Source organism: Schistocerca americana, chromosome 5, assembly GCF_021461395.2.
Source record: "Schistocerca americana isolate TAMUIC-IGC-003095 chromosome 5, iqSchAmer2.1, whole genome shotgun sequence".
Taxonomy (NCBI): domain Eukaryota; kingdom Metazoa; phylum Arthropoda; class Insecta; order Orthoptera; family Acrididae; genus Schistocerca; species Schistocerca americana.
In genome coordinates this window covers 44255678-44282110 of record NC_060123.1, presented here as the reverse complement: position 1 = coordinate 44282110, position 26433 = coordinate 44255678, and the positions used below count along the sequence as shown (strand labels likewise).

The following is a 26433-nucleotide window of genomic DNA, read 5'->3' as shown; positions in this document are numbered from 1 at the left end:
AACCGTGTAGGAACAGCGAAAATAACCTACGACGTGTTATATGTGCCTTTTTGTAGAGCTGCTACACGTACAGTTTTCCTATAGATGACGCTATTCAGAATGATTTTAACAATCAACATCAACATCATTTTCTTCCTCTTTTTCTTCTTCTTCTTCTATTTTTCTTCCTCTGCGGTCCTATGGTTCATTGGGAACCTTGACCTCTTCAACCATTCTTCGTCCGTTATCATTATTCACAGGGCGACCTTTGCGTGCCCTACAACGAATTTTCTGGTGGTCCTAAATAACTCCATCTGATTCTCAGTCAATCCCGTCCCTTTTGACCCCATGTATTTCCTTTAACGTGCATTTAGTTATTTCTGTATCACTCATCCGTGAATTGTGAACTTCTTAATTTAGTATGGATGATTTTACTATTCTTTCAATATACGGTGTGAACATTAAAAAACCCGCAAACATCAGGGACGCATTCCTGATTGGAAATGGAGGAAAGAAAGTCCTATGAACATGCTCCCGGAAAAGCATTATTGCCACTGTACATGGTACTGACGAATGACAGCTCCTCTGACTACATGCCGTGTGATCCTGGTGTGTTCCAGGCTGTGTGACTTATGCAGCGTACTGTAAGTAGCAGAATTGTCCAGTATTCTTGCGGGAGGAAGCCGAGATGGTGTTTGTGTACGGCCATACAGACGTGTGATCACAGGTCTCTTCAGACAGACGAACATCCAGGGAGGCGACGGTCTGTACTTACTCCAAATTTGGAGCTTGTACAAGGGTTCGTCTCATTGTCGTGTAGAACCTGATCCTCAAAATCTGGTAAACACACAGTCCACAGCCTCCCTGCAAGATCGTCTGTCTTACAGGATCCATTATCATACAAATACCCAGAAATGGCTTGAAAAGTTGTGAGTGTGCCTGGCAGTTATAAGAGTCGAGGGACATGAAAGGGAAGCAGTGGTTGGGAAGGGAGTAAGACAGGGTTGTAGCCTCTCCCCGATGTTGTTCAATCTGTATATTGAGCAAGCAATAAAGCTAACAAAAGAAAAATTCGGAGTATGTATTAAAATTCATGGAGAAGAAATAAGAACTTTGAGGTTCGCCGATGACATTGTAGTTCTGTCAGAGACAGCAAAGGACTTGGAAGAGCAGTTGAATGGAATAGACAGTGTCTTGAAAGGAGGATATAATATGAACATCAACAAAAGCAAAACAAGGATAACGGAATGTAGTCTAATTAAGTCGGGTGATGCTGAGGGAATTAGATTAGGAAATGAGGCACTTAAAGTGGTAAAGGAGTTTTGCTATTTGGGGAGCAAAATAACTGATGATAGTCGAAGTAGAGAGGATATAAAATGTAGACTGGCAATGTCAAGGAAATCGTTTCTGAAGAAGAGAAATTTGTTAACATCGAGTATGGATTTAAGTGTCAGGAAGTCGTTTCTGAATGTATTTGTATGGAGTGTAGCCATGTATGGAAGTGAAACATGGACGATAACCAGTTTGGACAAGAAGAGAATAGAAGCTTTCGAAATGTGGTGCTACAGAAGAATGCTGAAGATTACACGGGTAGATTACATAACTAAAGAGGAGGTATTGAATAGGATTGGGGAGAAGAGAAGTTTGTGGCACAACTTGACCAGAAGAAGGAATCGGTTGGTAGGACATGTTCTGAGGCATCAAGGGATCACCAATTTAGTATCGGAGGGCAGCGTGGAGGGTAAAAATCGTAGAGGGAGACCAAGAGATGAATACACTAAGCAGATTCAGAAGGATGTAGGTTGCAGTAGGTACTGGGAGATGAAAAAGCTTGCACAGGATAGAGTAGCTTGGAGAGCTGCATCAAGCCAGTCTCAGGACTGAAGACCACAACAACAACAACAACATACTCCACGTCTTCCAAGCCAAAATTTTTTATCAGGGAAAACTTCAGGGCCACCATAGTCTACATGGTTCCCCCATACAACAGTCAAGGTCAACCATGTACTGCCTCCAAAGACAGCTGATAGGCCTGCACCACAGTGAAATGCATTCTTAATCCACGAAAGTCATTTGGACCACCAATAAGCTGCTGCTTATTGAATTGCCCAGCAAGGTCAATGTCTATTTCATTCAATGACTTGTACACAGGAACACTGCGCCCCCAAAAAGCGGTGGTATGAAAATGGTGCGACTCGACCTTGAAATGTGCTCGGCCGTACACAAACATAATCTCAGCTTGTTTGCGACATGTATACTGGACTACGCCACTGCTTACAGCATGCTGCTTCAAGCAAAAGGGCTGCAACACAAAAGAAACACGCGGCACGGCGGCAGAGGAACTGTCACTCGTCAGCTCCCTATACCGTCGAAACGATACATTTCTGGACACAGGTTGACGGGACCTTTTTCCCTCCATTTCCCCTCACAAATACGAGGCTGAAGTTTGCGGTTTTGTTAATGTTCACACTGTATGTATACCATGAGCAATTCATGACTGTACTTCGTTATCTACGTCCGTCTTTCAGAGACCAGGTCAACATTTCAACGAAGTACCGGCACTTTTCTCTCAAATTCATCTAGCATTCTAGTATCTATCTATGTTGATAATCAAGTTTGCGAAGAATGCATTAGCAGTGAATCTGTGAGTGTTTTGAAAGTCATTCATTTAGTGATACGTGATTAGAACGTTGAGCAAAACGGCTTCTTAATGCAAAGTAGGTTCTGTTGTCTGTAATCTCTTTTTAATTTCATATGAGCTTTCATTAGTGTTGGCGATTGACGATTCCCAGTATTTAAAATACTCACCTCTCTCATTACTGTAAACACTCACTGTTACTGAGGATAGTATATTCTGCTGTATGCCTTTCCTGTCCCCATATACTTTGATTACTACACTGCTGGCCACCGTAAATGCAACACCAAGCAAGACAAGAGGTAGCACAACAAAATTTATTTTGTAGATAACTTGTTGACCAAGTATCAAATGATTACGTTTACAGACGTCTGTGACATGTGGTTCCTGCCAGAATCAGTAGCCAGAGTAGCCGCCATTGTTGGAGATCACCGCTGCCACACGTCTCGGCATTGAGTCAAAGCGACGTTGGATGTGTTCCTGGGGTACAGCTGCCCAAGCAGCTTCCACACGTTGCCAAAGATCATCTGGTGTCGCAGCTGGGGATGTAATCTGGGTCACTCGTTGAGCAACCATGGACCACATGTTTTCTATCGGCGAAAGATCCGGAGAGCGAGCCGGCCAGGGAAGCAATTCAATCTGGTTATTAACGAAGAACCTTTGGACAATGCGTGCCACGTGTGGTCGCGCATTATCCCGTTGAAATATGGCTGTGGCCGAGCCGTGAATGTAAGGAAGGACAACTGGCTCCAGCACCTCGGATATGTAGCGCCGGCTATTTAAAGTACCGGCAATGCGTACTACAGGCGTGCAAGAGTAATATCCAATACCGCCCCACACCATAATACCCGGTGCAAGACCAGTGTGGCGGTGCATAATGCTCCTGTCCAGCATCCTCTCTCCACGGTGTCTCCACACTCGAATCCGACCATCGTGGTGCTGCAGACAGAAGCGTGCCTCGTCAGTAAGGACAGCGTCATTCCATTCTGCCGTCCACATCCGTCTGTCATCACACCATTGGCGACGGAGACGTCTGTGGTTCTGCGTCAATGGTAGACGAAGCAATGGACGTCTTGCGGACAGACCACTCTGCTGTAAACGGCGTCGAATGGTACGCGCAGACACTGGATAATGCGTTACAGACGCAATGTGCTGTGCTATGGTTCGGGATGTCACTGAGCGATCCGTCACTGCCATGCGCACAATTTGCCTATCAGCACGTGCAGTGGTGCACCGAGGTGAATGCGGTCGACCACGTCGGTCCGTCGTACCCTCGTGCATCCAACGGTCACATATCCGCATTACAGTTGTTTGGTTTCGTCCAACACGACTAGCGATTTTTCTGTATGATAATCCACAATCTCGGTAAGCCACTATCCTTCCTCTGTCGAACTCGGATACTTGATCAAACGATGTTCGCTGTTGTCTACGAGGCATAACTGATCGTCTTGTGAAACAACCACAAGGTAAACTCACGTGCCGAACGTACACTCGTCGAAATCGCCAAGCCTTAAATGGTGCTATGAGGTGGCGCCACAGGCGCGTTTGATGTGCGTCTGCGCTGAAATTCTAATCAGTTGCATATCTCATCGCTGCAAACCTATGGTGTAAATTTCACTTGATTAGGATGCTTCCCTCAGGGTGTTGCATTTACGGTGGCCAGCAGTGTATTTGCTGGCAGTCAGTGCTGCATTCCCACTGGCCTGCTCAATTACAATGAATGTCCCTTCCATTACCTTGCTAGTTCTTACAACTATATGTCATTCCTATTTGCCTTGATCTGTGAAAGACCGTTTCCTGCTCAACAGTTTGCGTCCTGCATAAGCTTCTCCAAGCCAAAATTAAAAAAGAGACACGGCAGAGCATCTCTTTATCTTACATCATCCTTTATACTTTATACCTTGGGTATAAGAAGTCTCCAAAAAGGGCGTTATGTGTGCTAATACTCGCTCGAGTCCATAGCGATAGGACATACACTTCACATTTCAGGATCACAGCGTTCTAGCTTCACAGCTGCAGGAAAAAGAATCTGTGGGCCACTAAAGCCATTATACCACCTAACATCGGTCTCCTATAGTGACAGCGAACGCTGCAAACGACTCTCGCAGCGCAGGAATACCAACATAAGACTTGTACGTATGTATGTGGCATTTCTGTTTGATCGAACCAGTTCTTCTTAGGCTCAGTTAGCCTGGTATACTACCTACCAAGCAATGTGATTTTAAAGTATGCTGTTTGTTGTGGGTTGGCAGGAGAGCCAACACCGGGTTACAAGAGGAAGCCGAAAGGCACGCGTTTTAGCTCACGCAGGCTGGCGTGAGGACTGGAACAGGTCAAGGAAATTAGAATTTAGAAAAACGGACGTAGCTGGTGGAATACTTAACTTTAATCCATAAATGGTGAACGTCGGTCTGGACGGTACATTAATCACAAGATCAATAGCAACTGATAATGGCGCCTTGCTAGGTCGTAGCAAATGACGTAGCTGAAGGCATGTGCTAACTATCGTCTCGGCAAATGAGAGCGTATTATGTCAGTGAACCATCGCGGTTGTACAACTGGGGCGAGTGATAGGAGGTCTCTCTAGAACTGCCGTGTGGCGGCGCTCGGTCTGCAATCACTGATAGTGGCGACACGCGGGTCCGACGTATACTAACGGACCGCGGCCGATTTAAAGTCTACCTACCACCTAGCAAGTGTGGTGTCTGGCGGTGACACCACACTGTTTTCTTCACCTGTTGGTCTCTGGACTTCTCATTACATCGCCTCTACGTTTTAACCGCTAGCCTAAATCCGTAACTGCAATACTAGATTTGCTGTCCAGCACCGAAGTTGTACGTATATGTCAATGTAAATCTATATACATTTCCATTACCTCTGCACGCCAACGGAGCATATATCTTATTAACCACCCTGAACCACGCCAAATCCTAGACGAGACTAAACCTTTCCCTCTTATCATCAGTGCACCTTTGCTGCGAGCCTTTTCCTGTTGTGTTCTTTGCAAGCAACAGCAACCCAGTATTTACCTCGTTTAGTAGACGCACTATTTGCTTTCCTCGTCACTGTCTCTTTTCTCCCTCTACATTTCTCTTCCTTTCAGTTTGTTTTATGCCAATTTACCGCTATTATTTATCTTACTTCTGTCGACGAATAATTTATTCTCCACGTCGTGATCATTCATTAATACAGGTATGCTTTACTGTTTGTATATCATTACTCCTGTTTGACAAGGACGAAATATTCTTAACACAATGTCAACTTCGGTAATAGCAGCTGCCTTACGGTAATAATATCTTTCACTAATATATTATTATAACATTTAATATTATTATCGTAAGCACCAGACTGCAATATTGCTCCATCTATAATATTTTATCACCATTTTTATACGTCTTAATCTTCTTAAACTGTGTAATGTTATGTCTGCAAATATTAGTAACGTGGGTGTTTGTAGTTCACATGTAGGCATTGTATCTATGTCAACGACTATCGATTTATGTCATATTTAATTGGTGCACTCAGCCTCGTGATGCCAATTGAGGAGCTACTCGACCGAATAGTAGCGCCTTCGGTCAAGAATACCCTTATGACGACCGGCAGAGCGGTGTGCTGACCCCATGCCCCTCCTATCCACATCCTCCTCTGAGGATGACACAGCGATCGGATGGTCCCGGTAGGCCACTCGTGGTCTGAAGACGGAGTGCTTTTTTTCATATTTAATTAGCATTAAGAAGAGAAATAATTCCATTTAATATAATCCATTATGGAGTCGAGGTAGCAGTTGTCGTTATACTGGTTATCACTGTTAGCATTCAACCGCGATTCTTATACATATATTTTAACAACGCGTTTCAAGAGACAATGCTCTCATCATCAGGTTGTAAAGTCTATGTCATGAAATTAAACGGACTAAAAAGACAAAATACCATCACAAATAGTTGGGAATTCCATAGAGTAAAACAGAACTATAAGTATATTGGGCTATGGGTCCTCGTCTTTCATTGAAGTTGTTGACACAAGTCGATGGCTACCAAGTATGCTGTCGCACTGTGCCGGCTCGGGAGCTGTTGTGGACTGACGTGCCTAGGTGTTGTGGCGTGGTTACAGCCGTGTGCTTGACGGTAACGCTATGCTATTGGGCGCCTTATTTCCTCATTGCATTGGTCTGCCATCGTTAGCCTCTCGCAACTCCGTCAGTGGTATGCTACAAGTTTAAAGTCGCATACCTACCCTAAAATAGTTCTAAAAACCCGCTAAAAAATCTCATTTCTTTGAAATTATCTTGTGCATTTAGAATATTGCTTTGTTTCATTTCATGGATAGCTATCTCGAGTTCCTGTAGTAAATTAAGTTTCCTCCCTTTCTTTTCTACATGCAATAATTCTACGTTATCTTCTATGCTATTAAGGGGATGGCCTGTTTCATATATATAGTTCGCAACAGCTGATTTCTCATAATTTCCTAAGCTGAACGCATCTTTATGTTCTTTATACCGGATCGCGAATGACCTTCCTGTCTGCCCTATATATATTTTGCACCACAAGTTCTGCACTGAATCTTATGAACTCCCGATCTTTCAAACTTATTTCTCTTCTCGCCAATATCGTGCTTAAGGCTGTACCTCACTCAAAAATATATGTATAAGAATCGCGGTTGAATGCTAACAGTGATAACCAGTAATAATTCTGTTATGTACAACTCATGAAGTATGCGTATCCTAATGTTAGTTCTGAAAATAAACTTTCTGGACGCCTGATTAGCTACTGAGAGCCTGAGTGCGGACCTGTCTGCACTGTCTAAATGGGTGCTGGATACACGGTCATAGCTCGATCCATGCAAAATCCAGGCGGTACTGGTTGGTCATTCTAGGCTCATCAGCCCAAGGTATTCGGAATCCTTACCATCTTTAACCGTAAACTGGTTAAATACCAAATTCTCTCCTTCAGCAAAGAGTCTAGGAACAATAACAGATGAAAACCTAAATTGTACTGAAAATGTAACTGTAATGCAGCCCTTTAAATTTCCTTTCCGCAGAACTCGCTACATCAGAAATCATCCGTTTCGTACACCTACAAATACTTTTTATACCTGCCACTATTGTTAATATTATTTTTGGCATCATGTCTGTCATTACAATTATTATTATTATTATCAATATTAGTGGCAGCAGCTGTAGCACAGGCTGTGGCAAACAAAAGTGCCCCAGTCGAGCGAAGCAGTACTAATGAAGGAGGGAAAGACCTACAGTTACTTCCAACAGGGTAGAGCAATTGCCCACACAGCCGGCTGAAACTTGGAGCTCATTTACGCCATCTTCACGTCTGACAGAGTTGACAGCACAAGTCAGACAGGTAGCGGCCATAGGAGGCCTCTCAGGTCACCTGATCTGTCACTGTGCGATTCCTTTGTTTGTCGGAGGCCCTAAGTCTAAGATGGATCGCAAGAACCCTCACAGTCTTCAAGAACTGTAGCAGCAGATTTCGTATGAAAATTCAGCAATTCCAGCAGTCTAGCTTTAATACGTCTTCAGCGGCTTGTTGACCAGAGCCCATAAATGTCAAAAGATGGCGGTCACTTACAACATCTGCTGTAGTCGGGTCAGTACTGCATTTCTTTCCCTCAGCTGTGTTTCTTTGTTCCCTGGGACTCAGTTGTCCTGGCCACTTTTATTTGTCCCACGCTGTGGAAGTATTGCGTTAACTCTATTACCTCATAGTCAGTATTACTTACATTGTTCCAATACACATGCAGATCACTTTAATGCTATTTCTAATTTTAAAGCTGTTACTGCTTAAGTAACCATAAAGTGAAAAAGGTACTGTATGTATGAAACCCAGATTAGGTTAAATGAATAAGTAATTAAATAAAAACGAGATATAAGGCGTACCGTGAGGCCCTAATCTTAGTATTTAAAAAAATCATACTAAGTAAATTAAAATAAGCAGTAGAAACCGACTTAAGAGTTTCCAGAATTTTCTACTGTTTTTGTTGTGGTGAGACGTGAGGTTGTGTATTATGCAGCTATTGTAAGAAAAACAATGTCTGACGTATTACATATGCGTACGCTTCGCCGATCTTCGGTCAACGGTAGTTTTAGAGGTTTTTGTGATGTTTCATCACTACGAGTAGTCTCCACCACCAGCAATGGAGCGTACATCTTTAACACAGCCAGGCACTCGAGCTCGCGAAACGTCCGAAAAAGTACTAAACGACCGTCGGCCGGAGATCCCTAGAGGATAGCCTACAAGTAGCATGTCATGACGGGTCGGCGAAAGCTCCAATCACTCTAGAACTAAAATGCTACCTTGGAATGATAATACGAATATTGTCGTCGAAACAGATGGTCTTTCTTCCAGCGAGTGACTGAATTATTCATTCAGCACATGTCTGGAGTAATAAGAGATCTCGGGTATCGGAGAGTGTTGTATCAGGAGGACAGTGAACCTAGAGACCTCAGTTTCTTCCTGCAAATACATTGTTCAAATAACTTAGGAGAATGCAGCCGGTTGACATCGTCGACAGCAGCCGTTATTTCAACAGCAGCACACCCTGACAGTTTCAAAGCAAAATTGCGGCAATTAAGCTAACACATGATGTTTCCTGATCGGTGTTTCCATGTGGTGAATGATTTTAGAACCACACGAAGGAATGCGCAGTAGAAACCGACTTAAGAGTTTCCAGCAATTTCTACGGTGTTTGTTGTTGTAAGACGTGAAGTTGTGTATTATGCAGCTATTGTTAATACTGCGAGTTGTTTATATTTAAGTACTGTATGTTATATTACAGCTTTGTGGAGGATGTTGTTAATTCCTCAGTTACAGCGTTTTATGGTGAGTAAAATTCCTATTACTCTTAAAACTATTTACATACTTCGTCGGCTGTGCGCAATCTTGTCCCTTGCAACGGGAGAAGGACTTATTCAATTGAGTACGTCGTATCTGCTGATGCACTGAGTTTCTTTGATCTCGTAACAATCTTCCCCGGTCTCAAATTGGAAATTATTGTTACTGACCATTAGCTTCCATTTCAAATTTTTCTAACTTGTAACTACATTTTGATATTGCTTCCACCTAATTTGATTTCGCTTACCAATTATTCATGTGTAGCACAGTATGAATGTAACACAGATTTTAAATACAGAATTAATACGATTTTCTCGACTGCAACAATTTTAAATTTTTACAGAATATTTGTTATGGGTGCATGGGAATTTTCTACATCGGAACATTCTACCACATTTGGAGAACCTATTTCTCCGGAATAATACTTGTTGTTTCAGAAGAGGACTGCAGCACACATAAATTAATTGTTATCATTTGAAACGGAATAAGAAAACAGTTTAAACTTCTGTTACAGCCCTGCCTATATGTGAAAGTTTGGAAAGTGTAGCTAGTTACAATAGTCGCCCTACTGCTTTATAACATGGTTAAATAAGCCACATTTTTTTCTGAAACGTATATGTCTGGGACATTTCATTCACACCTATCCCATTTCTTCAACTACTGAAAACCGCGGTTCACACCCAGCGCAGGACGAGATAATGAGACGCTGGCAAGAATGCGAAAAGGTCGGCGACGGGGAGGCTGATGGTTTGCCTGGTGGAGTAGGGGGGTGGCTGGTTTGGGTGGGGAAGGGGGTAGTATGTTATTCGGCGGTAAATTATTCAAACCGGTGACAGTCCTGAAAGTCCAGCACAAACTCAGTTCGCAAAACAAACTTTATCTCCACTGCGTTTCCATGGCGGCGGACACAAAATTCCACACCCCCGCCTGGGGCGGACTTTGCACAAACAGTTTCCACCCAGACTCGTCCTCTGCAGTATTTATGCAGCTTCCTCGTTCACCGAATGTTCCCTAATGAGGCAGAAGATCCTCTAACAGCTGCGAAAATGTAAAAGGATCCCGAGGATGCTATGAGACAACAGGAAAGTAGGGGAGAGTGGTGTACGTTGGCACACTTCCCAAACTTTAGCCTTTATTCACTCCGGAAATAGACGTTTAATAAAGTTCCTTATTACATTTTTAAACGATGGCACTCGCTTTTTAATCGTAACAGTCAGTATTTGACATTAATCCAGAAAATAAAAGCTTTTCCTAATATGAAAACGTGTTCCGAGGTACAACACGGTCATGTACCTAGGACTTAATATTGTGCCGAAATTTAAAGGCGTTGCAATCCAGAAAATATTATCGATACTGTTTTCAGTTTCCTTTTCATTACCTTATTACTCTACTTCACACAAATAATCATTAAGTGAAATCAGATTAAGGAGAAGTCTTACCAACTACCTTTACAAGTTAAATAAATTTGTAAACAAGCGCTGTCGCAATCTAAAAAGAGGTTCCGTTTTCAAGACAGTTAAAATTATTAAAGACATTAAATAAATTTATAAGGGCAGCTTACGAACTTCTCCCACTCATTTGATTCATATTGACGTTACGTGTATCGGCATGTTTATGACTTCAACGAATGTAAACAGGAAGATGCATCTCCCAATCGTTCTCGAGAAAATAGAGCTGGAAGTTTTAAGTGTATTTATATATTCCGTATGATAGCTAGAATTCCGCAGTCAAGAGATTAAGGGCTGAGTTTCGTAAGCTCGATGTCTTTCTGGCTTTCGGCGCAATTTTATTTTATTTCATATGCACGTAATTTTAACCAATAAATACGTGTGGTGCGCCGAGAAATTGTGCGATAACGGAACACCACTTACCAAAGTAACATAAATTTTGTTTTCCAATGAACGGACTGAAGAACCCATGCACATGCAAAGATTTGTCGTTTATCACAAGTGCTGTATGTCACAATAAATGTTTCCATTGTTTCTAGTATCGGTACCATGCTGATTCGTGCAGTGCTCCATAAATTACACATTATACTTATCACACATGCAGATCAGACAATGTAAGTGAAGGTCTACACCGATTTGATTGAAAGTTTTTGCGAATCCATTTTTCTCGTTACGAGAATTTTTTCTCCCTCTTTGGGGGTAAATTACACATTATACAGGGTTATTACAAATGATTGAAGCGATTTCACAGCTCTACAATAACTTTATTATTTGAGATATTTTCACAATGCTTTGCACAGACATACAAAAACTCAAAAAGTTTTTTTAGGCATTCACAAATGTTTGATATGTGCCCCTTTAGTGATTCGGCAGACATCAAGCCGATAATCAAGTTCCTCCCACACTCGGCGCAGCATGTCCCCATCAATGAGTTGGAAAGCATCGTTGATGCGAGCTCGCAGTTCTGGCACGTTTCTTGGTAGAGGAGGTTTAAACACTGAATCTTTCACATAACCCCACAGAAAGAAATCGCATGGGGTTAAGTCGGGGGAGCGTGGAGGCCATGACATGAATCGCTGATCATGATCTCCACCACGACCGATCCATCGGTTTTCCAATATCCTGTTTATGAAATGCCGAACATCATGATGGAAGTGCGGTGGAGCACCATCCTGTTGAAAGATGAAGTCGGCACTGTCGTTCTCCAGTTGTGGTATGAGCCAATTCTCCAGCATGTCCAGATACATGTGTCCTGTAACGTTTTTTACGCAGAAGAAAAAGGGGCCGTAAGCTTTAAACCGTGAGATTGCACAAAACACGTTAACTTTTGGTGAATTGCAAATTTGCTGCACGAATGCGTGAGGATTCTCTACCGCACAGATTCGCACATTGTGTCTGTTCACTTCACCACTAAGAAAAAATGTTGCTTCATCTCTGAAAACAAGTTTCGCACTGAACGCATCCTCTTCCATGAGCTGTTGCAACCGCGCCGAAAATTCAAAGCGTTTGACTTTGTCATCGGGTGTCAGGACTTGTAGCAATTGTAAACGGTAGGGCTTCTGCTTTAGCCTTTTCCGTAAGATTTTCCAAACCGTCGGCTGTGTTACGTTTAGCTCCCTGCTTGCTTTATTCGTCGACTTCCGCGGGCTACACGTGAAACTTGCCCGCACGCGATCAACCATTTCTTCGCTCACTGCAGGCCGACCCGTTGATTTCCACTTACAGAGGCATCCAGAAGCTTTAAACTGCGCATACCATCGCCGAATGGAGTTAGCAGTTGGTGGATCTTTGTTGAACTTCGTCCTGAAGTGCTGTTGCACTGTTATGACTGCCTGATGTGAGTGCATTTCAAGCACGACATACGCTTTCTCGGCTCCTGTCGCCATTTTGTCTGACTGCGCTCTCGAGCACTCTGGCGGCAGAAACCTGAAGTGCGGCTTCAGCCGAACTAAACTTTATGAGTTTTTCTACGTATCTGTAGTGTGTCGTGACTATATGTCAATGAATGGAGCTACAGTGAATTTATGAAATCGCTTCAATGATATGTAATAGCCCTGTACTTATGTACTTATCACACATGCAGATCAGACCATGTACGTAAATGACTACACCGATTTGATTGAAAGCTTTTTCAAATCCATTTTTTCTCGTTACGAGAATTTTTTCTCCTTCTTTGGGGGTAAATATTTAGGAAGTACTAAAGGAATAGTTCAACAATTAAGGTTTTAACGGTCATAATCACTACGTGGGCGGAAAAATAGTTTAAGCAGTAATATTCGGCCATGGACTGTGCACTCCTGAAACTAATCGCTTAACAACCTCGGCTGGGGCCTTGTTGAGCACTGGCGACCACACGAAATACAAAAGTACGACTAAAATTTCCAACTCAATTTTCTCGAACATAGTTGAGAGTTGCGTCTTCCCATTTCCCGTTTACATTTGTTGAAGCTGTAGTCATGATACACACACCCTGTCGATATGAATCAATTCGTTGAGGTGAAGCTCTTATTGTCCCATTGTTAGTACATCTATAAGTATCATTTTTCTCCATGGTAAGAAGACCGTCTTCTGTTTTGGAGTTACAAGAAGGTGCGCACCTGATAAACTATGGCTTAACTCTCCACATGTTGTATAAATAGTTCGAAAAGTATGTGACATCTTACTTACCACAAAATTCTGTACTTGAAGAATTACCAAAACGTTCCACATATTATACAGAACATACCATAAACATGTAAAACGAAGAATGTTTACAAATGCTGCACAAAATGTATTTTCACGTCTGACATCAACAGAGGCTGTGGAAAAGGGACGAATCTGCCTTTGGTGGTCTCTAGTGCACTTTCCTTTATGTGAGTGTAAAACCAGTCATTGTGCTGAATCCCGCACCAAAATCATAATGTGTCCCTAGGCACACTATCCTCTAGGCACAAAACTGTCCTCTACTAGTGTAAAAGTAAGATTTCTCACTCACAGCCGCATTTTGTTTTATTTAAACATGTTTCAAGTTTCGGAATCAGGGGCATCACCAGTTTAATTACAGACCAACAAAAGATAGGGGACTTTAGCATTTGTGAATTGTGAACGTGAATCTCTTGCGTGCACGAAAAATAAATACGCGAATTATCTTCTAAGAGCAGGAAAGCACATCAAAACTAATTAGTAGGATGCCTAACTCTTAAGGAATGAGTAAAAGTGGCGTTGGTGCAAGGAAGAGTGACAGACATTTCGTAGGAACTTTAATTTGCACCTGCCGACCTTAGCTAAGGCCACTGTGCAGCAAGGGTGGCGCATTGTCAGAAGATAGCACACGTTCCTGGTTTTACACAGATAGGGTTCTTCCGTGGTACAGAAATCATGCACATCGCAATGTGCGACTGAAATTGCGTGACAGTCGGAAACGTACTCAAAAGCTGGAAGCAAGTCATTATGATTATTGTGGGCAAAATGTCCAAATTGCAGATAGATTTGTCGTGAAAAGCTGGCGGTATACGAACCAAATTCAGTGTCGCGACGAAGAAAGTGATTCCAGTAATTTGAACAGTGCCGCAAAGACTTGAGTGATACTGTTCGAGAATCAAGGCCGTGTCCAGGCAATCGTGAAACTGATTCGCAGCAACAGCAGAATGACTACCGAGGACAAGGCAATGCTTATTCCTTCGTCCCAAATCATCTCAATTGTCGGAAAGCGTGCTCACTCTGCCTACCGTAAACACTGTTGCCTACACACAAAAGGCGGCATGTTTACGGTCATAACGAAGGAGAGGCGTGAAACATTAAGCAAAGAAGTTATATTCCGGTGCGACGGTGAAACAACCCCTCACGACGTGCACAACTGAAGCTATGCTGCAACGGTTTCGATGGGACGTCAGGAAGCACCTACCGTACATTTCGGATCTTGTAGCTCGCTGCTTCCATCTTATCGACAGACAAAAACATCTTGAAGGAAAGATATTTATCAACCATGTTGACTTTCACACAGCAGTTACTGAATGGCCCCCTGTGCAAGAAAGGACTTCATACCGTCAAAGAATTAAACAGTTGGTAAATAACTGGAGCATATATCGTGTTCGTATATTATGAATTACCTTGGGCAGGACGGTCAATTGACGCACAGACAACACGTACTTAGAAAATATTGTTCTTGTGGAACAAGACTAGCTGTTTACAGACGCGCAGTGTGAAGTTCAAGAGGCTTGCAGTGAAATTTCGTGCTTATGGAATATCAACCCAGTTATGTGACTGAATTCATAATTTCCTGTAAGAGAGGACACAGTTCGCGGTAACTGATGGAAAGACATAGAGTGAAATAGAACTGATTTCTAGCATTCTATCTACGGAATTAGAGTTACACGCAACTTAAATTGGAAACAACACATGGTAAATGTTGCGGGGAAGGCAAATCAAAGACTGCGTTCTATTGGCACAACATTTAGAAAATGTAACAAATCTGCTAAAGAGTCTACACACATCACGGTTGTTCTTCCTCTTTTGGAGACCTGCAGCGCTGTGTGGGATCCTTACCCGACAGGATCAACGGAGTACATCGAGAAAGTTTAAAGAAGGGCAGCACGTTTTGTATTATCGCGAAATGGGGGAGACAGTGTCAGGGGCATGACACAGAATTTGGGGTGGTTATAATTAAAACAGAGGCACTTCTCGCTGCGTCTAAAACTTCTCACCAAATTTCAATCATAAAGTTTCTCCTTCGAATGCTAAAATACTTTGCTGACGCAGAGCTACATAGGGAGAAAAGATCATCATAAAAATTAGGGAAATCAGAGCTCGCGCAGAAAGATATATGTCTTCAACATTTTCGCGCGCTGTTCGAGAATCGAATAATAGAAAATTATTGCAACCCTCTGCTAGTTACTTAAGTGTGATTTGCCGGGTACGTGGAACATTCCGACAGTTGTTCCAAGATGTTTGGTAAGTACGTTGAAAAATAGCATTATGTATATCATTTGGAACTGTATTGCAGCATTCAATATAAGACACTAGGAATTCCATAATAATATGGAACTTACTTAGAGAACTCATTCATAATGAGCGAATATATACTAAGAGTAATTACATGTCAGAAAGTGCGATATGAGGTAGGATTCATACATTCGCTAGTATCATATGGTGATCACTTTGGGAAACTGATACTGTATATAATGAAGTGTCCTGTAACGTAAAAGATTCTGAACCTAAAACAGGAGGTTCATGTAATGGCACAGAGCCACAGCATCTTATGTCGAAAACCATAGAAGTAAACTAAACTGAAGTTACAAGTTGTAATCCTCTCTAAGATCTGTTATTTTTCGTATGATAACTGTGCCATTGTATTGGATGGACACGTTCGCAGCTGAAGAATACTGTTAGTTCGTGACGTTTGAAGTAGGCTGGGGGGCTACGTCCCAAATTCACAGTTCACCGAGTCTCTATGTACAACACACACAACACTACAATGTAACATAATACAGGCATATGGGTCGTACACTAAAGCGCCAAAGAAACTGGTATAAGCATGCGTATTCAAATACAGAAATACGCAAACAGGGAGAACACGGCGCTGCTGTCGGCAACGCCTCTATAAGGTAACAAGTGTCTAGCGCAGTTGTTAGATCGGTTACTGCTGCTGCAGTGACAGGGTATCAAGATTTCAGTGAGTATGAACGAGGTGTTGTAGTTGGCGCACGAGCGATGGGACACAGTATCAAAAGTAGTTCAAATGGCTCTGAGCACTATGGGACTTAACATCTGAGGTCATCAGTCCCCTAGAACTCAGAACTACTTAAACCTAACTAACCTAAGGACATCGCACACATCCATGCCCGAGGCAGGATTCGAACTTGCGACCGTAGCCGTCAGTCACGCAGGAAGTCGAACCTAATTGTGGGGTTGGGTTGTTTGGGGTAAGAGACTAAACAGTGAGGTCATCGGTCTTATCGGACTATGGAAGGACGGGGAAGGAAGTCGACCAGGCCCTTTCAAAGAACGATCCCGGCATTTGCCTGAAGTGATTTAGGGAAATCATGGAAAACCTAATTCAGGATGACCGGACTCTGGACTGAACCGTCGTCCTCCCGGATGCGAGTCCAGTGTGCTAACCACTGCGCCACCTCGCTCGGTGAACCTAATTGTGAATCCGCAGTGAAGGTGGTGGTTTCGTTGCCCATGGAGGCGAATCTATTATGTGAACACGTGTTAGCTGTTGTTTCGGACATAGTAGAGTGTGGGTCGGTCGAGGGGTATTCGGAAGTAGTCCGCTCAACTACGATAAACACTGTGTCCGCATGGCGCAGCGGTTAAAGCAAAAGTAAAATTCTATGTACCGACTTGACAGAAAATCCTAGGAAGTTCTGGTCTTACGTTAAATCAGTAAGTGGCTCGAAACAGCATATCCAGACACTACGGGATGATGATGGCATTGAAACAGAGGATGACACGCGTAAAGCTGAAATACTAAACACCTTTTTCCAAAGCTGTTTCACAGAGGAAGACCGCACTGCAGTTCCTTCTCTAAATCCTCGCACAAACGAAAAAATGGCTGACATCGAAATAAGTGTCCAAGGAATAGAAAAGCAACTGGAATCACTCAATAGAGGAAAGTCCACTGGACCTGACGGGATACCAATTCGATTCTACACAGAGTACGCGAAAGAACTTGCCCCCCCTCTAACAGCAGTGTACCGCAAGTCTCTAGAGGAACGGAGGGTTCCAAATGATTGGAAAAGAGCACAGATAGTCCCAGTCTTCAAGAAGGGTCGTCGAGCAGATGCGCAAAACTATAGACCTATATCTCTTACGTCGATCTCTTGTAGAATTTTAGAACATGTTTTTTGCTCGCGTATCATGTCATTTCTGGAAACCCAGAATCTACTATGTAGGAATCAACATGGATTCCGGAAACAGCGATCGTGTGAGACCCAACTCGCCTTATTTGTTCATGAGACCCAGAAAATATTAGATACAGGCTCCCAGGTAGATGCTATTTTTCTTGACTTCCGGAAGGCGTTCGATACAGTTCCGCACTGTCGCCTGATAAACAAAGTAAGAGCCTACGGAATATCAGACCAGCTGTGTGGCTGGATTGAAGAGTTTTTAGCAAACAGAACACAGCATGTTGTTATCAATGGAGAGACGTCTACAGACGTTAAAGTAACCTCTGGCGTGCCACAGGGGAGTGTTATGGGACCATTGCTTTTCACAATATATATAAATGACTTAGTAGATAGTGTCGGAAGTTCCATGCGGCTTTTCGCGGATGATGCTGTAGTATACAGAGAAGTTGCTGCATTTGAAAATTGTAGCGAAATACGGGAAGATCTGCAGCGGATAGGCACTTGGTGCAGGGAGTGGCAACTGACCCTAACATAGACAAATGTAATGTATTGCGAATACATAGAAAGAAGGATGCTTTATTGTATGATTATATGATAGCGGAACAAACACTGGTAGCAGTTACTTCTGTAAAATATCTGGGAGTATGCGTACGGAACGATTTGAAGTGGAATGATCATATAAAATTAATTGTTGGTAAGGCGGGTACCAGGTTGAGATTCATTGGGAGAGTGCTTAGAAAATGTAGTCCATCAACAAAGGAGGTGGCTTACAAAACACTCGTTCGACCTATACTTAAGTATTGCTCATCAGTGTGGGATCCGTACCAGGTCGGGTTGACGGAGGAGATAGAAAAGATCCAAAGAAGAGCGGCGCGTTTCGTCACCGGGTTATTTGGTAACCGTGATAGCGTTACGGAGATGTTTAATAAACTCAAGTGGCAGACTCTGCAAGAGAGGCGCTCTGCATCGCGGTGTAGCTTGCTGTCCAGGTTTCGAGAGGGTGCGTTTCTGGATGAGGTATCGAATATATTGCTTCCCCCTACTTATACCTCCCGAGGAGATCACGAATGTAAAATTAGAGGGATTAGAGCGCGCACGGAGGCTTTCAGACAGTCGTTCTTCCCGCGAACCATACGCGACTGGAACAGGAAAGGGAGGTAATGACAGTGACACGTAAAGTGCCCTCCGTCACACACCGTTGGGTGGCTTGCGGAGTATCAATGTAGATGAATGTAGATGTAGATGTACCAAGTAAGCAAGAGATGCGGGGTTCGAAACCAGTTCACGCACAGTTTCTCACTCGTCGCCGCTGATTCGCCTCCAAGTCCCGATCCAGCTGACAACGATCGTTCCTTCCCTTCAATTTACAAAGTAAATTTCTGTGGTCCAGGTTCTAGCAATCGAAGAAATATCTGTAGCTCTGCCACATCAAGATGAGAAGCATCATTTATAGTTGCTTCACCGAAAATGAAAACAACATAAAATTTTCTTCCGTTAGGTAGCACACAAAACATTCAGTTTAGCGGGGTCTCGTTGCAACCGTACTACCTCTTCGGGATTTTCTTGCCCTCAGGAGAGCACTTTACATGTATTACTTTTCCACTTAGGTGAAATGTCGATTCAACACTGAAGACAACACAATCCAGTAAATCTTCGTTGCCGTGCAGAAGCATTTCGTTTGCAAAGTTGGCAAGTAAACCGTAGAGTGTAGGCTTTATAACACGGAACAACAGCGAACGACCACAGGGATTTCACTAGCATTGCTAAGGCACGATTAGTTTTTCAAAATCATTTGTTCGTACTAGACGTGAAAGTCTGTCACCCGTTCAACAAGTTGTTCAGTCACCCTTGAGCGTCCCATACCCTTCCCTTTGCAAAGACAGCAGGTGTCTTCTAAATGATGATACCATCTACGACAGTTACTATCACTTCAAGGATTACAATGGTAATTCGTAAGGAACTCACTACAACAGCAGATTCAGTCCTTGCAACTGCGAAATACATGAAGTTCTCTGTTCAGTTGCCAACTTCTTTGATATCTGCGTTTTTTAACGGCAGACACCAAAAACGTGCATGCGCATGTGCACAGATATTGACCTTTTTATTTGATGCATTATACATAATTGTAAGTTGAGTGTAAGAGGTACTAAAAGCCTTAAGACCCCGATAGTAATTTCGATTCACCCAGTGTATCTAAAGTTAGAGTAACGTAAATGATTTTAACTACTGCTTTTATTAGTGGATTAGAAATGGAACTACTGGGAGAGCGTGAAGATTTGATACAAAACTTATTAAATTTTTTGCCCTATTTTGCTTGTTAAATAGGAATATTGTTATTATTACGACTTCATAGAAGTTTACATACGTTCTACTGTCTAGGAAATATACGAATTTACTTCTAGAAATTTATCATAAAATAAGGAGGGCCTAGAAACTGAATATCCTAGTGAGTCTAAAGTGATAACACACCGTTTTTGTCAATTTCTTCTAGTACTCGTTGCTTTGAATGTTAATAAGTTTTCATTTTGTGAAAAAGTTTAAAATTAATTTTTTTAAATATTGTTGAATCCCAGAGGGATAAAGGGAGTAGCGTTATTTGTGAACTGTACACAGCGGTAGAGAGTGAGCTACTGTGAGAAGTTCAGTGATGGAACTGTTACCTGGTGTCACAGTGAACCAAAGCCGGAAACGATGGTTCAGATATGTATGCAAACGTCGCAAGCGAGGATGAAGAAAAAGAGAAAGTATGTGGGGTAATTCAGTATACAAAACACGATGGAAGTGTAATAATTATGGGAGATAGGAACGTTGTTTCAAATGGTTCAAATGGCTCTGAGCACTATGGGACTTAACATCTGAGGTCATCATTCCTCTAGAACTTAGAACTACTTAAACCTAACTAACCTAAGGACATCACACACATCCATGCCCGAGGCAGGATTCGAACCTGCGACCGTAGCGGTCGCGCGTTTCCAGACTGAAGCGCCTAGAACCGCTCGGCCACACCGGCCGGCGAATGTTGTTTGAAGAGAAGGAACAGAAGAAAATGTTACCGGAGAATATGATCTTGGCTGTACGAATAAGCCTAGTTGAGTCCCTTAATAAATTTCAGACGATAATAGCGGGTACATTGTTCACGAATCACAAGACGACAATGTATGCTAGGAAAAGACATGGAGACGTGGGAAGATTCCAGCAAAATCACAGACCGATCAGACAAATTCCGAATATATATATTAGATTCTATAGCTTCCCCAAGTGGATATACAAACAGATCGCAGTTTAGTATTGATGAAGAAAGAGCGAAAATTTTCGAGACTCGTCCTCAAGAATCAGTGTGTAAGGGAGCTTAAGTACGGAGGAATGATGAGATCAAATTGAAGCTCGCTAACGATGTGGATACTGTGATAAGGAATATCAGAAAAAGGCTGTTCAAGTGGATATCTTTTAAAAAAATGGGCAATCGCGAATGTTAGACAGACAAACATAGGTACAAGGAATGGTACTCCTATGAAACATTTTCTAACAGAGGAATTGCTTCAGTTCTAGGATCTCTTGGCCAACGTGTTTATGCCAGAAAGCTAACGAAATTGTTTCACCTGATCGGTTAAACATCTTCAGTTTCACATTGGTTTTTATTTCTCCCTTTTTTTCGTTCTACCAATAGTTTTGTTTACCATTTGTTCACTTTTAATTCCATAATTTAAGAGCGGCTTATGGGACTGGCAGCATTCTGGTACCCTCTTTCTCGGATTCTGCAACTATCACGGTGTCTTCTGCAAATCTGATAAGATGTATCCTTTCGACTTTGGCCTTTAATTACTTTGTCATATCCTTCACGACATGAACAGATCAATTTTATATGGAGGCTTGCGATATTTATATGTAGCCCCTTTCTAAACCTGTTCTATTTTTTTACCTTATTGATGTTAATTGTTGTTCTTTGGTTCTAACATAGCTGATTAACCATTTCTTATTTTTACGGTTCATTCACTGTTCCATCGGTTCTTGGTAGACTATTTTATACATTATGAATGAAACACACACAACAGTCTTGTAATATTCTACACTGTTTATTATTTCCTACACGAACCACTTATCGGCTGTTACCACATCATCATGCACAAACGTAAGTATGTGGTGCTGTCAAATGTTGTTGAATCAAAGATTATAAACTAAGGCATTTACCGAATATCTCTACTCCCAAGGATTAAGTTAGAATTAGTAATAAAACAAGACGGATAATTTCAGTGTAAATACGATGTAAGATTACCTAAGTATGATCAAATATGTGACACATGAAGTAATTAACGATAGACAGATTACAACTGTTGTACATAGAAGAAAATAACTTAACAATGAACTGTGATGACATATTCTAAAGATGAGGCTGGACAAAACAGTCTTGTCTTTTCAAAGCTGGAGTGCTGTCTTTACCAATGTGCAGAAGGCGTACACTAGTGTTGTGCACACTAAAAAATGTATTTACGTTCCTGGGTTTGCTCTTTCTGGCTACGTCCAGTGAGACTATAACAAAGTATGGAAATGTCCAACATTTATTGCATTTTTGAGGTGAAGAGTCAATGGCAGGTGTTGTTGCTACTTTTGGTGCATTGTAGATTCCACTAAGGTTGGAGACTAGTCATTGGTTGAGGCTCTTTGTTTGACTACAGTCAAACCCATTTGAAAGTCGTCGTCTTTCATTGGTATGTATATTATGCGATGTTGGGAATTGGCCAGTATTACTATATCTTTGCTGTTAGGGTTCCTATAAACCTTGAATTTATGAATAGAGTCACTGATGTCTATGAATAGATCTAAATAATTTATGAAGTTACCCAACGACGATAAATAGAGTAATACAGGCAGCTATCAAGTGGTACTGCAAACGCCAAAAAGAAATATACGAAATAGAAGCACAGCGTTTGTGTACAGAACTGAGTAGACATGTCATGTAGACAGCTGTACGTCAGAAAAATGATGAAAAAATCCATCTCTCAACTTTTCTTAACCGTATGATAAACGATAAAATTCTCCAATATGTACACATGTCAACGACAAAAGAAGGCCTTTTCACTGTACAAATACAGCAATATCAGACGAATGCGAATATCTGTAATCGTGAAAGGATGTAAATTACGAGAACTGTTACCAGTTTCAATATCCTTCACATAAATAGGTAGAAATCAATATTCTAACATAGCCTACTATTTACATGTGAACTGTGACCGTTGCCGCGAAAATACATTCACAAGTCAGACGGTCTGTGCACGTATCAGAGATAGCACATTCCAAGGATAGCAACTGTAAGCTTCAAACCATAGAAAGCTATAGGTTGATAACAGGCAAAAAAATATTTTGAGAATTATACAACTGTTTTCACTTGAATATACTATTTTGTGAGAAATACAAGGACACTCTCACTTGTGAATTTGTTTTCGTGCCAAAGGCGTAAGTTGACAAGCAAGTGGTCCGTTGGAACATTGATTAGTAGCGATTTACGTGAAGGATATTAACAGTGGAGCTGGTCACCTGATTTACATTATTTCACGATATGCCGAACTTCGCATATGTTTGATGTTATTGCATTTTTCCAGTGAAAAAGCTTGTTAGTGACAATGACACGTATAAATGTTAGAGGATTGTAAAGTTTGGCATATAGTGAAGCCAAATGTAAGTGATGGACTATTTTCACCATGATACTCTCTGGATGACATGTTTCCGTAATTCTGTTTATACACTTTTTGCTCCATTTTTGTATTTCTTTAGCTTTTGCAGTAGTGTTTGATAAAGGCTCAAAGACCGAAATTTTAATTGTGAAATGTATAGCCAATTTCTACAGTTAAAGGCGAATGCGATATCAGTCAATTAAATAAGTTTATTGTACTTGGAAAGAATTCGTGTAATGCTTGCCTTCATTTTCCACAGAAACCTTGTAGTTTTAGCTTCGTGCATTTTTGCAATATTAGAATTAATAGAATTATATACTGTTTTAATATTTAGTGCAGCTGCTTTTAAAGAGCATGTCTCCGACAGAAGATCTCAAATATCCATTACGTACGGTCACACATTGTAGAAGAACGTTGCATCGAAAACGAACACCATCTTCTGCTGAATAAATCTATGGTCACTGGACTTGGTTGTTTGCATACTCCATTTTGCAGATAGAGAAAACTTTCTTGTACTGGCCAGAGACTTGTTCTTTTGGAAATCACAGTTGAAAGCGATTTGAAAATGCGAATGTTAGACAAACTTGTCAATCGTGACGAGAGCCTGTGTTCTATGGAGATTATGGAAACCTTTCACCTCAGAAGGATTTCTGGTCAGAGTCTTTAAAGTCTGTCACTCTGCTACCTACACTCATCACCACTTTTCTCGAAATGGTTTTAGATTTTCTATCATCGAATAACTCTTTGTTTCTTTTATGCTTGGGGCATTGCGATGATTTATCTTTGAACCGTGTCAGTTTTGTCTGTCATTACCACGTTGGGCCAAGCATGTGATGTAAGTAGCATGAGCACCGAACTCCTTGGTGTACCTACCAGTCATCTGGTTTCGGTGTCGTGAATGTACGATAAATGATGGATTATATTGTCACATTGTTCTCTGAAAATAATGTCATTATGACACTGTCACTGTTAAACGAATAAGTTTTCTAATATATTCAAGCCTATGTTAGCTCTATGATATAACTGTCTTTTACCGTGCTCTGAATATCCGCATACACAGTGCGCCCCGATTCCTTTAGCACTCCTTGTGTGAATTTCCAAACTGCAACGCATTCTCGTGGCAAGTTACTGCGTTACGATCCTCGAATTTGCAAGAACAGCCGTATAGAAAGTCAAAGCGCTAGTTCTGCTGCAGCATGCATCCTGGCCAAGGATTCAACAGTACTTATCTGACACTTGTCAGAAAATGGCACTGGAGCAGTGACGCAATATCATGTTTGTTGACTCCTCCAGCGTTTGTGGCCTACAATCCACCGAACTCGACCCGAATACCGGGAAGGAGGTTCCAGGTTGCTCCTCCGTGACGACACCTTAGTCCACAAAGCGAAGGTTGTGCACGAGTGTTCGCCCAGCAAATGGATAACAGTCCTGCATCACCCACCATATTCACCAGATTTGGCCCCAGCCGACTTTTGGTTTATCGTCAAACTGAAAGTTGTCAATGAAAAGATACCGCTATGAAGCTATTAAGAGCATCCAAAAAGCTGCACTGCAGTATTATAGGCAACTCCGGAAATGACCACAGGAACTGTTGTAAAACATAAAACGATTTCAGCGATGTTTCAATTCAGAGGAAGAGTGTTTTGAACATAACCAATGACTTTTATGGCTCATAGCCACAGTCCTAACGGAACTGTGTCACGCTGTATAATAGGGCCTGTACCACTGCTGCTACCCGGAAATATCACCCTGTTCTTACTGTGTGACCGATACCTGTAGCCTGTTTATGAGACGCCGCCCTGTGTGTTGCAGGGGCACCAGCGGTATCGATATCGACCTGAGGCGAGTCGACATCGACCAGTGCCCCCTTCCGCCTGGCAGCACTCAGCTCAACATCTTCGCCGCGTCTGACAAGTGCAAGGAACGAACCACTCAGGTACGAAGCTATTCTCTTTGCTTTTGTTGTTTTGCTGCTGACCGGGTTTCAAAAAATGTACGTGGTTTGAGAGTATTATGGCTGTCGATTTTTTTAATTAGAGACCAAAAGGCATACTTTGTCAACATTTTCTTGAGGCCTCTTCCAGCCTATCTTGGAACGAATGCTGACGCCACTGCCAAGGCGGTTCCACCACGACTCCCCATTTAGTTACTTGGCAACACAATGGGGCAAACTTGTTTGTTTATCTCGTTTCCCTGTTGGGAGTAACTCGTCTACACGTTTTTCATATTTCCAGGTTTTTGTCTCATTGTACGAAAAAAAAAGGCAATTGAGATTGTGTATTTAATCTTAACCTGCAACAGGAATACAAATGTATAACATTGTGTCACGAAAGTAACAATGGACTCGATTATTACGAACAATGTACCAGAGAATTTTACATAGTAATACTATTTATGCTACTACATCAGCACACGTAAGGGATTTTTAAAAACTAAAGGTGGGAATGAGATTGATCTGAGGTGTGCTGCTAAAGAGGCGACACTTCCACATCACAGTAATAAATTGCAATACATCAAACTGCATCTCTCAACTCATCAAATAGTTATACTATCAAAACGTTTCGTATTCTAGATCGAAAACCATGGCATTTATTGCTAACGTTATATTGCATTGTATATTTGATAATGTGTTACGTTCTTTGGAACACATTAATTATGTAACAGTAACGATTCATAGTCAAATAGCAATGAAAAGTAACTTGTTCTGATTCCTGTAAGATATTTCGACTGAGTGTCAGGGGAAACTGTGCAAATTTTTACTCTGCATGTTTAGCTACTTGTGAGAAGAACACAAACGTGAAGAGAAGTTGGTTTATTATACTTATGACAATACTAATGTGTTGGAAAATAGGAATGAAAAAATATTCAGAAAAGTTCAATGTGATTTAGAGAGACCTATGAACTGGCCGTGCAGCCCACATTGTACACTATTTAGTACAAACTCAAAACAGTTGCCAGATTCTTTCCCCCTGATTGGTTGTTATAGTTATAAAAAATTATGAATGTTTTTATGTACAGGGTGTAAAT

At 41.8% G+C, this 26433-nt stretch overlaps 1 protein-coding gene across 1 annotated transcript in view; it reads left to right on the top strand.

Moving 5' to 3' along the window:
- Positions 1-26433, top strand: part of LOC124615633 (probable G-protein coupled receptor CG31760) — a 611636-nt gene that overhangs the window by 195779 nt on the left and 389424 nt on the right. Inside the window, exon 2 of the mRNA XM_047143641.1 lies at positions 25219-25342. Coding sequence (XP_046999597.1) covers positions 25219-25342 — 124 coding nt within the window. The remainder of the gene's footprint in view (positions 1-25218; positions 25343-26433) is intronic.